Source organism: Bombyx mandarina, chromosome 18 (assembly GCF_030267445.1).
Source record: "Bombyx mandarina strain Sakado chromosome 18, ASM3026744v2".
Lineage (NCBI taxonomy): Eukaryota > Metazoa > Arthropoda > Insecta > Lepidoptera > Bombycidae > Bombyx > Bombyx mandarina.
The window spans coordinates 8,749,818-8,764,209 of NC_143224.1; the positions used below are offsets into that span (position 1 = coordinate 8,749,818).

Sequence of the window (14,392 nt, forward strand, 5' to 3'; positions counted from 1 at the left end):
TGTCTCTGAAACTGCTGGTCTCCTTGAGCGATGGTGATTAGCTACCGTTAGGCTGAATATCGCCTACAATGGCAAAAAAAATCCTATTTTAATCTGATTCTTCTTTAAATACCGCCCTATTATTTTTGTTATTTTAACAAAAAAGCTACGTTTGATTATAAGAAGAATGTGGAAGAAGTGCTATCAAAATGTTGAATTTAAAATTTACCTTCGTATACCAAGACAGTCATGTTTCTTTTTTGATAGCCCCACATATTATTATCTATTTAATTCATCTGTGGACTATTGCGAGGGGCGATCCCTGACCGCATTCACCGAATGATAGCGGACACATGACGAAGGCACCAACCTTATAGATCGGAGTTTAATTTAGTAGAAGACGTTTATTTACTTATTCATTGATATCCTGGGTAATCGCCTCGGAGGGGTACTCCAAAGCCGCTGATGATCAATGGCGATAAAAAAATATATAAACTTAGACATGGGTACCCAAGCAGCTTTGAGAAATAATAATTATTTCAAAAGATTCGGTCCCATCAAAAGTCATTTAAGAATGACAAAAAAATCAAAACTGGAGGTATAAATTAAATTCAGTACTCAGCATATTAATAAGTTGCGAAAGTAAACTTCAATAGCTATAATGGTTTTGAGAAATGTAGAACTTGTCAAAAAAAAAACTATATCTAGTTGTCGTCAGTATGATACAGAACTGGACAATTAAAACCTAATAATACTTTGGCAAAGGGTAGCCGCTATACTGCATACGAGCAAACGGTTTCCATTACATGAGGTGTGTTTAATGCCATCGGGTCGGCTAATGGTCTTCGCTGTCATTATATAACCCCACAACATGGTGTTTTTAATGTAAGCTCAACAAGGAAAAATTGTATTTTTTTATTGTTGAACAGGCGCATGTGACGTTTTTTACTTCCCCGTAATTTCTTTTTATTGGTATCATTATGTTACTGTTCTCAGAGCACAAATGCGATGTGGTGTTTGTTGCTAAATTTGCTTTGTTAGGATTTTTTTTCGTTTTCGATTACGCGAGTTCCCATAAATCAAGTTAAAAAGAGCATTTGATTTTATTACTGATCGTTGTTCTAACTGCCCATGACAAATACCGTCTATATTATACACATGTAAATATATTTACAATACACGACTGAATTGTCGTTTTTAAATTGCTTTTGAGTTAATTTTAATTTCATTGGATTATTATTTGCGTATATGAACAGATACTTTGTCAATCTGAGCTATTAGACTGAAGACTCAATTAATTGAATTAGTGGCGCCATCAAGCTAAAATACTCGTACGTGATTAAATCGATATAGAAATAGATGGGTCATTGATATCCATCTGTGCTGGTGAAAAGTATGGGAAAGTTAGGCGGTAAAGGGAAATCGAACCCAAAAATAAGTTGCAGATACTACTACTGTATACTTATATAGATGTTTACTAGGCAGCAGTTGTAGTAATTCGAGATCAATGGGGTTGTATGTTCTAATTAATACTTACATGAAATCCTCTTTCCTTTTGGTGGATACAATTTATTAATATATTGTATCTACAATAATTTAAATTGAATTGATTAAATTTTATCTTTACTTAAATATATTGTTTAAACACTAAAATAATCTGCGTACTTACGATCCATATATTTATTATTATAATTCAATTAATATATAATTATTATTAAGTTTACAAGTGAAATATCACGTCAAATTGTTCTGCGATCGACGCGGTCCGTCGCGTTGTCCTTCATTCAGACTTTAGGCCTAAAATCTAGGCCTAAGCGATCTGTCTAACAATCAAAAAACTTTTTTGTTTACTATTTCATATTTACTATATTTATATAACGCTGGAGTTGGATACTGGGTAATTACATTAAATTTCAACGCTGATATAGTTTTATTTTTATTACAGAAGTGCAATGTTCAAAATCAACTACTTTAACTAAATCAACTCTTAAGTGTGTGAGCGACGCTGGTGACAATGTTTCAAGTTTTTCGGACTATCGGTGTATTGTGTGTGGTTCGGTGGCTCGTTTTTGTGGTCATTGGCCTCGGGTTCCAAGTAGAATCCCAAACTGTGCAACAGACTTCCGTAGTGGATAGTTCTTATAACTTTTATTATGAACAGCCGTGCTGCTCTGGGACTGTCGCTAAGACCAAATATCATATGAGGCACAAACGAGGTGAGTTTCATTTTGTTTAACTCTAAGCTATCTTTCAGCTATTCAATTTAAATTTGTTATAATTCTTCGTTCCGCCATTTGTTACATCAAACTGTCAGGAATGTTTTACGTTCATGAAAATAATAACTAGCATAAATAGTTACCTAGTCTTAAGCGATTCCTAGGTATAGCCACGTGATTATCACATTGAGGTACAAGTTCCGTATCATAATTGAGTTGAGATAACAGCTATCCTGTGCTTCGCAATGGAATGGATGGTATTATTAAAGGTATTGTATTAGTACACGATTATTTCAAATTATTAAATAGCAATAAATTTTCAATTACGTACTATACTATAATTTAGAGGAGTTGAACAGATGAGCTCTGAAAGGTACAGGTATTATTGTAATCCAGCATTAAGTAAGTCATGATTATCTCGAATCATGACTTGTAACGCGTTGACAAATAAACACACAAAGACATGAATGTGTAATGCGAGTGTCACGAACACATTCAAAGCTGAGACGCTTTCAAGGGTACATGGTGTCGGTTGAGACAGAATTATTAATTTCTGTGCGTGAAAGTGAGAAAGCTAGCCCCTTTTGTTTCATTGCCCTCCCTACAATGAGTTGAGAGTGAAGATTTTAATACAGTTGTACTTAATACACGAATTTCTCCTGTATTCTGTTTAATAAGTTGTAGGGTGAAGAATTCTACATAACATTATACATATATTGGTGTTTCCAGCCATTTAAATTTGTTAAATATTTTTTTACCGCCCAAATTAAATCGCAAAAAAATCCATATTTCTATCAATTAAGACTTATAATAAATTTTACTTACCGTATATATCTATGCTGTAAGTATGGTATCAATCCAAACATGAGACATTTTTTTTCGAGTCGTGGCTCAATGATTTAGAAAGTTATGTAATACTTTAAACTTGAAAAGTTACTACATACTTAACAAGCAACACTTCATTTCAACCAAAGTACGAATAATTTTATGTACAACACTTCGATTGGAGTGACAAACTATTAGTTTCTTGTGCATCTTTCCTTGAAATAACTTCTTTGTCTGTTCGCGGAAACTTCATAAAACGCTTTGATAATTTTGTTGCGCTGTCCACCCAACTGGTAACCAACCAATTTCGGTAACTCGCAGAGACAGGGTTCGAATCTTAATGAATAGACTGTCATCATATTATTATAAGCTCTTTTAGCATAAAACTTTGCAATCTTATTGTCGTTGTTGCTTTTAAAATAATAAAATAAAATGTATGAAACAGAATTCACAGGTTTTTAAATTAATAAACTAGAAACTGTCGAAACCAAAAATAAGATTAAATCAATTATTTCAATGAAAATCTATCCGCAAATAAATATCAAGAGGAGAAGCCACAATTAAAATAATAAAACGTAAATGTAAATTCGCAAAAGTTCGAATCAGTCATTTAGATACAAACACGAAATTTCACTTAAAACTGTACGGTTAATATTTATTTTGGGTCTAATTCAGCTAGCGGGCCTTTCATGCAATAGCCATTCAGTAATGTACACAACGCTTGGACAACTTTAGTAAAACATCAGCCTTGCTAATGACAGAGTGGGATTATCGTTTGTGCATACTTCGCTTTCCTACCAAAGAACTGCTCAGAACTTATTCATCCCTTTTAACTTAACCCGACCCATCATTCAAGGTTTCACCCTTGTAATTAGAACTGCTACGAATTTCATTACTATAATTATGTGCCAGTGTACTATTTATTTCATTTAGGTTTCATGAGGTGGACTAAATGTTTTCAATGTTCATTGGCGCACTTGCATATCATATTTGTTCTATGGTACTCCATTGCTCGATGCAAATCTTTCTTAATATCCAGTTAGTCTCTTCTCATACTCATTAGCTCATCGAGTTTCTCGCCGGATCTTCTCAGTGGGTCGCGTTTCCGATCCGGTGGTAGATTCTGCGAAGCACGGCTCTTACTAGGATTCATGTACTAGCAACAACGTCACGTTTGAGCCCCATGAGCTCACCTACTCGCACGATTACGCTGACGTAGCTTCTCAAGGCTATCCAGCTTAGGTAGGAAAAAAAAAGAACATACTCATTCTAGTGTCCCTTTTATATATAGTTAAATAAACGCATGATCCAGTCTGGAAATTTAATGCTCACGATCTTGAATAAAAAACTCATCTGTCCTGTTCAAATATTTTCGGCATATCAGCATTTATGTAACTGGGTTACTGCCACTTCTGCTTGTTAGCTTGATTATTTATTGAAAACTTTTTTCTTTCTAGAACCAATGTTATTAACATATCTGATAAATCTTAGATACTTAGATCTTACATTTAATTTATTTTCACAATTATGGAACTGCTAGCTACCAACTCAATTTAAAATTGGTATAGATAATAATAAATATTACGTTTTTAAATTTACCAATTACTGTGCTGTGTCTTTTAATTTACATTAACCCAAGTTGGAAAAAGCTGAGGGATGTAGACATTCTCAAGGCGGAAATTTGTTGTATAGCACAATTTAATGGAAAATCAGACAAAAAAGTTGTGCAGACGATGTGTGCAGCTGACGCCAAAATATGGGTATATTATGATGTCCCTAATCTGATTCACGGTCGGTTGGAGCGGAGGCCGCTGTCGATAACAATAAACGACTTAATATGCCCGATAATCGGTTTTGCTATTCGAAAACATCCGTGATTGACACTTTTCATGACGTTAGCTGTGAACCAAACGCCCCGTGCGAAACTCGAATCATTCTCCATCATGCCCAACGAATTGAATTAGGGTTCGCGTTTAGATTTAATCGTAATTTGATTTTAATCTATTGAATGTAGTGAGACGTATATCTTGAGAACGTAGCACGAACAGAAAATAAAGTAGAAACTTAAATAAAATAAAACCATAGCACAAGAAATAGAAAGGGCCTTCGTTCACATTTACTTGATCTAATTTAACTGCATGGTTTTAAAAGTTAATACCAAGATAGTGCAGAACAAATTAACACACATCCACACACAGGCTTAATAATTGAAAGACAAAACTACTATAAAAAGTAAAAAAACGTAAAAAAGGAACACAATAAGTTAAGGTGTAGTGTGTAGCGTGTCGCATTCGGAGAGACGGGGCTTGAAGACTGACTTTGACCGCTGACTCATTGACCAGAACCGACGAAAAAACTCTAGGAACAGTTATTTATTTCGGTCCTGTGAAAGTGTTTTATTTATGGGGTGTTGATAGACATAACATTTACAATCTTCTATAATCTACTTAATTATTTTTGCACTAAATTTGTATTATAATAAAAATATTTCTTTTTATTTTATTATTATTTTGATGCTTATATATAACTACATCTGACTAGTATATTATTTGTTCATTTATATTATATGTTTAATAAAATATGTTGCCAATTGCTGGCACTCCACTTGGTATCCACAATTATGTTCCAAGTTATCTTATTCCTAACGATTCATAAGTTCAGTACCTGAATTAGTGTATTACGCTTCTTAAGGGTGTGTAAAATCACAAAATAAAAAAATATAGTTTTCGCAAGTAGTCAAATCTCGAGGAATCCTTATGATACTCTCAAGAAAGTCATGGGTTCCCGTTGTCTTCTTATAAACTTCTTCGATTCTAGAAAATATTCTTTTTAACAATTTTATCTAGGCAGGTTTTTGCGGTAGGCAGCGGCTTGGCTCTGCCCCTGGCATTGCTGAAGTCCATGGGCGACGGTAACCACTCACCATCAGGTGGGCCGTATGCTCGTCTGCCTACAAGGGCAATAAAAAAAAAACTTCAGAATATGTTGTCGGAACGAGGCATCGAGTTTAATGGTCAATGCCCATAAACGTATTTAAATGAAAGTAGACAGACTTGTTTGTTCCTAATATTCTAATCGCAGTCTTCGGTCTACTCATAATCATGGCTCTTGCAAGTGCGCCAAATTTCTACAAGTTCATTCAATAATGATGTTGATAAAGAAGATAACTGCGAATGTTTGAAATGATGGTGAGTACGGTGGAACGGTAGATGACGCAAAACTTCCAACCCTAGATCTTGTAGACTAGGGACTGTCTGTTGTGCCTGCATGAGGTCGAGTGTTGTCGTGTAGGAGCAGCGGGAACGAGCTATTAACGAAGGCTGGTCGGAAATTTGACTACCTTCTCCATCGTTGTGTCGAGTCCCCACAGACTACTCGGAGTGATGCGCGGTGGTTTTTGGTATGAAACTGTGATGAATTAAACCGGCACTAGACCACCAAACTGATTTTTGTTTTTCTTATTACTGTTTTTCTTATTACTGAGGGCCGTGACACTCTCGGTGCATCAGTTTCTTCCGTACGATTTCCCTTAATCTGCTGCGATCAGTTAGCTTCTTGAAGCTTCATGAAACTAAGACCACCAAACAGTGACCATGTATTTTTTCGTTTGAGACATTACCTAGGTGCTGAACCAGGGGCTGACCAATATGATGATCCTTTACAATTGTTAAAATGAATCCATTTTTCATTGCAAGTGACAAAGCGGTACAAAAATCCTTCGTTTCTGTGTCAGAAGCAATGCAAGGTATACCTTAACGGGTTCGTCGCACTGGCAAGTTTTTGACCATCCCAATTCACCGCAAATGGACCAAAATGGTTTTGATGCTAACTAACTATGAATTACTCAGCGGTAGATTGAGTATCATCAGCTTCCACTATATATCACCTTTAATTCGTCGTTGTTGACTTTAGTTTTAGGGTGATTACGGGATTCATTTTTAGGTAAAAATTTCTATGTCTAAAGCGGTCACACCAATAACAAGTCGTGCATTCATTTGTAGTAGTCACTCCGTACACCATATATACCAGGATAGGTACCAGGAGCGTGGGGCGTCCTCCAACCAGGTGGACTGACGACTTAGTGCGCACGGCGGGAAGTCGTTGGATGCGGAAGTCGGAGGACCGCATTATGTGGAAGGCATTGGGGAAGGCCTATGTCCAGCAGTAGGCAGATAAAAGCTGATGATGATGATGATGATGATGATGATGATGATGATGACTCCGTACACGTAATTATTGTTGCAGTCGTTTCGGCGGTATTAACTACCGCGACAGAACTCGTACTCAATAATTAGTCGTGTTTTATATCGTGTCTATATTAGTCTACTATACTCTGCTATACTTCTTTCGTCATTGTTCCTAATCAAAATCTCTATCATAATATGATATTGAAGATGTGACTTTATAACATATCTTATTGGTTCGTTTTCTTTGTATTAGTGACAGTCTAGTAATACTCGTAGTTACATTTTACCCTAAAATAAATTCAACATTTTATTATGTATGTATTTTATTTAACATTTCGTTCTGGTAATAGTGGAATAAGACCGAATTTCACTGGTCTATGAGAAAAGTCAAAAAGTTTATGCCACGAAACTCTACTCCGACTTTCAACCACAATGCCGCCAATTTCTTTCATAGGTGTAAACACAACAGTCGCTTGAAATTTAGTCACGTAATCCGGGGTGTCCCATGTCGCATCTTCAAACCATCGCTAGCGATTGTCCATTGTATTCCCTGGAGACAAAGGGTTGAGGACGTTTCAAGAAAGCTTACCTTCGTCAAACGATGTTTTGGATTCGGAAACATGTATCTGAATAATGCTTCTTTTACTAATTTATAGTAAGGGACATTTTCTTTGCCTTTGATACAACTTTAATCATTGTGTTAAATAAATAGCGTTAGTAATGGTTGTGCGCCATGTACATGCGAATAAAATATTATGCGAAATGTGAACAGACGAAGTGGTAAAAAAAAGTACAGAAGAATAGAACAAAAAAAGTGTATCGTTTGAAGAAGTAAATGAAAAAAATGCACACACCTATCTGCATCATCTAAATGGGCTTTGCTCTTTACGATTATTTAAAGCATTACAAAATGATATTGTTATAAAATATCTATAAGGAATAAATTTTTCATATTAATGTTGTAATCTTAAGATTCATTTTATTTTGCATATATATTTTAAGTTCTAAATTTGTTAGTGTATATTTCGATTAAATCAATAATAAGTCTTCATAGCTAATTCTACCTTACGTGCTTTATATAAATACGAGTTTCTAGATTACGCCAGGCCCGTAAAGTTCAATATAATAATATTATTATTATCATTTTCAAATAATAACGATTATGCAGCCTACAGCACCAGACCGGTCGCGAACTTTTTTGCATGAAAAGGAAATCGACGACTTCCGTCTACACGTTGGGTTTGATAGGCGGAGTATGAAGGAATTAAATCGACTAAGCAATCGGTGTCCGAGCCTGGGATGAAACAAAACTCAACTGAACTAGGCTAAAAGCAAACTGAGCTCTCCTTGCCATCATAGCCTCACGGGTCGTTGACCTGGTAGTAATCTCCGTTACGACCACCAAGGTGGTGATGGACTAGCTGAAGCTCCTAGTCGGCAACACTAACGTTTGCCCCCAAGGTACTCCACTAGGCCAAGGTTACTCTTTTGCAAGACACTTGTATTGCTTATAAGTGGTCATTTTGCCTCTTCAACGACGGTCCCCTAATAGGCAAACTGGAAGGATTTCGAGCATTTAGGATCCAGGATTCAAATATTTTTTTTATTATTGCTTTTATTTTATGTAAATATACCTACATTATTTAAATTCAGAACAGAAAATATAACAGCTTTTTATTTTTTTATTGCTTAGATGGGTGGACGAGCTCACAGCCCACCTGGTGTTAAGTGGTTACTGGAGCCCATAGACATCTACAACGTAAATGCGCCACCCACCTTGAAATATGAGTTCTAAGGTCTCAGTATAGTTACAACGGCTACCCCACCCTTCGAACCGAAACGCATGACTGCTTCACGGCGGAAATAGGCGGGGTGGTGGTACCTACCCGTGCGGACTCCCAAGAAGTCCTACCACCAGTGATTACGCAAATTATAATTTTGCTTGATTTTTTGGTTTGATTTTTATTACACGATGTTATTCCTTCACCGTGGAAGTCAATCGTGAACATTTGTTGAGTACGTACTTCATTAGAAAAATTGGTACGCGCCTGCGGGATTCGAACACTGGTGCATCGCTACATACGAATGCACCGGACGTCTTATCCTTTAGGCCACGACGGCTTCATAAAAGGTCTTTTGTCCAGCGTATAGTATTGCAGCTAAGATGCTCGGCAGCGAAGAATCGGTACTGGTTTGAGCGACGAGGAGACGATACCACCCCTACAATGCGGGAAGACCGTGGACTTGTGCTCTGCTGTTTCCTCAGTCACATTCAAAGGGGCCGACCAACTAACGATTCCAAAGAAAATCAGAAAATAATAACAGTTATTAATGAAATTATTTGAGTTTCGTTCGCGTACGTACATAAAACAGATTTACGTAAACAGATAACAAGCCGAAAGAAATTTCGAGAACGAGTTCAGGTTATGTAATTTTACTTGCTTGTATTGTTTGCAGTTATTGTTTTGTTTGTGCTTGTTTTGAACGAAAGTTGTTTGTAAAGTTTTATCCGAAATCACCGTTATTCAAGTTTAAATTAGTTTTATTTCACTTTTAACGAATAGTGTTGTCATTAGGACTCAGTCTCATGACTCGGTCCTGGTGATTAGCTAAAGTGAAATATTATCATGAAAAGTTAAAACTTGTTAACTACTTGTCAAATGAAGCCTGTTCCAAGAAGCATCATAGAAATGTTTTTTTTAATATATGGTTTACGGATTAGGGATATAAATTTCCACTATAATTAGGGAGATAAAGGGGGGGTTGAGTGTAAGAAGAAGCCGGGAAAGAGAAGATAGGAGATGTATCAGCGCGTTCTTTTATGATTAGTGGTTAGAGGTAGTATCAACAAAGTCGGTTGACTTGAAATGAATCAACGGGTTTGTCTCTGATTTTAGAAAACGTATTTAAATAGAACACAATTTTATGTTCGCATACGACACACCAGAGGCATTGATAAACCATTAATTGCGTAAATTTACATAGTTTGATTAATGCCTACAGTAAATATATCACATTAAATGCACGAGATAATATACTGAAAATAAAGAGATATGATTCAGCATGTATATGTCGGTTTGAGCTCTTCCCGATCATCACCTTTGTTCTCGTGGTCAATCATTTGTAGGTTAGACTCGAAATAAGAACACAATTAAATAATAGCAGACTAGAAACGCGGTGATCTCAGGGATGCGTGCGTACGCAATAGTGCCTCCAAAAAGAGTGGCTTCTCTCTCAAATGACTGTCTAGACATCCCACCGTCATAGACTAACTCTTTAAATGTCACACGTCATCCACAGATTCACTGACACTTGCCATGCGTCATTGTCTATTGTACGGGTCAATAACAAATCTACCCATAAAAAATTACGATTGCAGCGTGATCTCCGATTCCACCCAGGTAATTAACCTGACTTTCCCAATCTAATATATCACAGCTATTTCCACTGATGATCCGACGTATATATTTGTCGCCGAGCAGTGAACTGAAATCCCGTTTTTATGAATGTAGATCGTTAAAAACAACTATAAACACGCAATGCAACCTCGCGGCCACACAAAACAAAATGGGTATATAAAATTTGCAGCGTCTGTTTCATCGAGAGCCCGCGGGACCTTGGTTGCGACCACATTAACTATATTACGCGGCGCTTTGTTCACTTTAAAACAATTGCGAGAGATGAGAATCCAGGAATACCAGTCGTAAAACACTCATCTGCACTGACGTCTGCTTTAACCATTGTTGCTGGTACCGAATTCTTGCCGACTGGAAAATATTCGGCCTTTGTGAAGAACGCGCTCGGATTTAAGCGGCACAAGTTGGTCGTTTAATCTACGTGCCTTTTGTCTATCGGTAATATTTCTGAAAATGATTCTGTCGTCGATGAAGCCTTTATTGATTGCTTGATTTCAATTTTGTGATTGCTTGAGAGCTAGATTAGAGAGAGGATCAAATAAGAAATCAATTTATATTTTTTATTATTGTCTGTCTGTTAGTTTGTTCATTCAAGCTTTACGTGAAACAACAGTAGCAATTACAATAAAGCTTTTAGAGTTTAAGTCCTTGTGATTAGCATATAACTGGTGATAGTGGAGTAATTATATTTCTTCATTTTATTAAACATTTTAAAATTACGTAGTACAGTAGCTATAAATTGCAGTATCGAATCTCTCAACTAGGGAGCACCCTAGATAAAGGTTTTAGCTTTATAATAAATTTGTCTTGTATAAAGCTCTTCACGACGTTCTGTTTAAAATTTCGTTTGCGCGAATAATGGAATAAGTTTAATTAGTTTCCTCTGCAAAGGTGCCTAGTCTTAATTAAGGTTTGGTTCTGCCATAATGTTTCTAAGGTTTCTTTTTTTTTCACGAGTTTGAGTCATTTTTCCGATTCTATTTTTTATCCAATTTAATTGCGGTATGAATATAATTGTATTATTAATCACATATATGCATATGTATGTACATCTAATGTGCCTCACAATTATAAATGGCCACGAAAAATTCATAATATGTAGCATGGTAGTTGTAAATAAAGCAATTAAAATAATAATACTGCTACTACTGTTAGTTGCTTAGTACAAGCACGTCAAGAGAGCGTTGTTTTAATGAAATTTGAAGCTTCGATCTCATGTATTGAAGTAGAAGGCGGCTCTTACTCTGGTGAACCACGAGCTTAACATAAGGGCCAATGGTAAAATCTATATTCATTATTAAAAAATCAAAGAATAAATGATGTTATCGTTCGTATCTAGAAGGCTGTACTGTGACCTAGATACTGTGGTGGAACAGTTGTAAAAACATTTGAGATAGCGTCCTAATGTGTCAAAGTGGCAAGCAAGTCGTGTTGTCTAACGACTTATGAACAAACACTATTGAGAGTTGAAATATTCATTCACGGCGAAGTCTTGTTAGCAGAATTAGTCACTTCGTAAAAATTATGATTATAGTAGCAAAATGTATAATAGAATGCTCATTTCTTTGTCATGTAAGCCCATATTTCCCGACAAAAAACTTGACAAAGGAGCTCCGTTATCACACGGTACATACATTCGGTCCTTTATACGAATGCAATCCGCTTTCGTCAAAGGTAATTCGATCCGAGGTTGTGTTCGTTTTGTTTTCGCACTTAACCATTGCGCCTTTAGTTTGTTTTATCCGGTAACTCAACACTGTCGGATTTCTCACCCCCTATTGACACTTCCAATCAAAACATTCAAGGAATAGTAAGAGAAATTAAGGGTAAGAAAGAAAGAAAAAATAGCTTCCTTCATTTGGATGTAAACACAATGATTGTCGATCAATGAACATGTCCACTAATATTATTAAATTGTCTTTTTAGATTATTGAGAACAAAATTCATGTTGATTAAGGAACCGGTCAACGGGAATCTCGACACTCAAGAAACAGGGTCGAGTATCTAAGATTTTAATTTTTGATGACTCGAATTTTCTCTTGAAGTGCAATTATAATTAAATTGCAATAGGTATATAAACATACTTTGATTCATATTATGCATAAATTGTGAAACTAAAATAGTTCACGTAGACTGTTCCACCTTTTGTAGGATAAGTATAATCATATTCCAAAAAAATATTTGTTTTTGAAATGTTCTTTCTCCTTCTTAGATCAGGATAAGAGAATTTACCATATTGAAAGAAAAAATGCATTGCGTTACTACCCATTAAATTTTCGCACCGAGGCCGGGGGCGTTCAATGAAATCGATTCCCAAAGAGTTAGAAGACATTCAACTGCCCAAAGCTGGCTAGGAATTTTTTCGTGCGTTATGGGCACGTGAAACACCTACGAGGCCAGAACTAACACAGCCAGTGCTCGAATACTAAATATCTTGCACAGATAAATTAGAAGTCTAACTCTGACTCCGTAATATAGTAGTCACTGACCGCCCATCAGCAATTGCATACGAGCTTATACCATAAAACTGTCATAAACAATTGATCTCAAAAATTGGATTGAGTCAAGATTTTTTTTAATTCACATTAATATTGGAATATACATTATCACTATGTTTTGAGCATCAATTTTTTTCATAAACGAGACAGTTTTAATAATAACTATAAAAATCAATCGACAACGTGACTTCGTCAAAACCCGCAGGGAATCAGTTAACCGTATCGCTTTCATTTATTTCGAAATAAACATCGATTTGAGCTGAATTATCCTTGCGTTTACGATCATCGATACAGATCGCTAGATATCGATACCATAAAACAAACCACCAGATTACCGATTTAAATTCGTCGATACAGCCGCTATTAAAGGGGACCCTATAAATTAACGACACCAATTTCCCTAATTACATTGTAAAAGGAAAGTTTACGATTAACGATTTTAGTATTCGGAATTGTATCGTAACTCCGTTCAAGTTTATGGCGTATTGACGTTTGACATCTACAAAGGAATTTAGACCTTGGGTCGTTTACTTTAAAGAGTACTGAGCGGCCGAAACCTGACCATTATAGGAAGTATTTTCCGAAAAATGCTGTGTTTGCTAAAGCGAGGCAAATAATTTTTCGAATTATTAATACCTATACTATAAACGTATATAGTCATGAATATAGCATAATGAACATAATGAATGACGCGTTGAATATTCCGGTATCAAGAGTTACTAGTATCACTTTTTAATCCATAAATTATTACCAGCTAGTCTATTTGTAAATCCGTTAATATGAACCAGTGAAAATATTGTCGTATTTAATATAAAGTATATCCGGCGTTGTCCGGATGATGTTATTTACCATGAGATTTTTTCTATTGAGGCATGAGTTCAAAATCTCAATTTCTATAGTACAACGGCTGCCCCACCCTTCAAGCTGAAACGCATTACTGCTATGCGGCAGAAATAGGCAAGGTGGTGGTACCTACCCGTCTGGATTATAAGATGTCCTGTTTTCTGTAATTACGTAAATTATTATTATTGCGAGTTGGTTTTTTTTTGTCGCGATGTTATTCTTACACGGTGAAAGTCGTTCAAGCCTATTTGTTAAGTACCTTTTTATTTTCACCTATCTGCGCGATTCGAACACCGGTACACTCGCTTTGCTCCTAAGGGCGTTTTATCCTTTGGGCCACGACTACTTTGTAATCGCTTCTCAGCCTTTTGGCTAAGATGAAAGTGTAGTACCTATCACAACGCTTAAAAATAAAAAGTGCGTATTGA

The 14,392-nt window shown here is 36.0% G+C and overlaps 1 protein-coding gene across 4 annotated transcripts in view; it reads left to right on the forward strand.

Annotated features, from left to right (window-relative positions):
* Sema2a (Semaphorin 2a) overlaps positions 1–14,392 on the forward strand; it is a 397,753-nt gene that overhangs the window by 267,379 nt on the left and 115,982 nt on the right. The window contains exon 2 of one of the 4 annotated variants that reach the window (XM_089734599.1): positions 1,908–2,195. The exons of 2 other annotated variants lie outside the window; for them this stretch is intronic. In XM_089734599.1, the coding sequence (XP_089590725.1) occupies positions 1,994–2,195 (202 nt within the window). In that variant the 5' untranslated portion in view covers positions 1,908–1,993. The remainder of the gene's footprint in view (positions 1–1,907; positions 2,196–14,392) is intronic. One more of the 4 variants, XM_028179045.2, reaches the window with a different exon arrangement.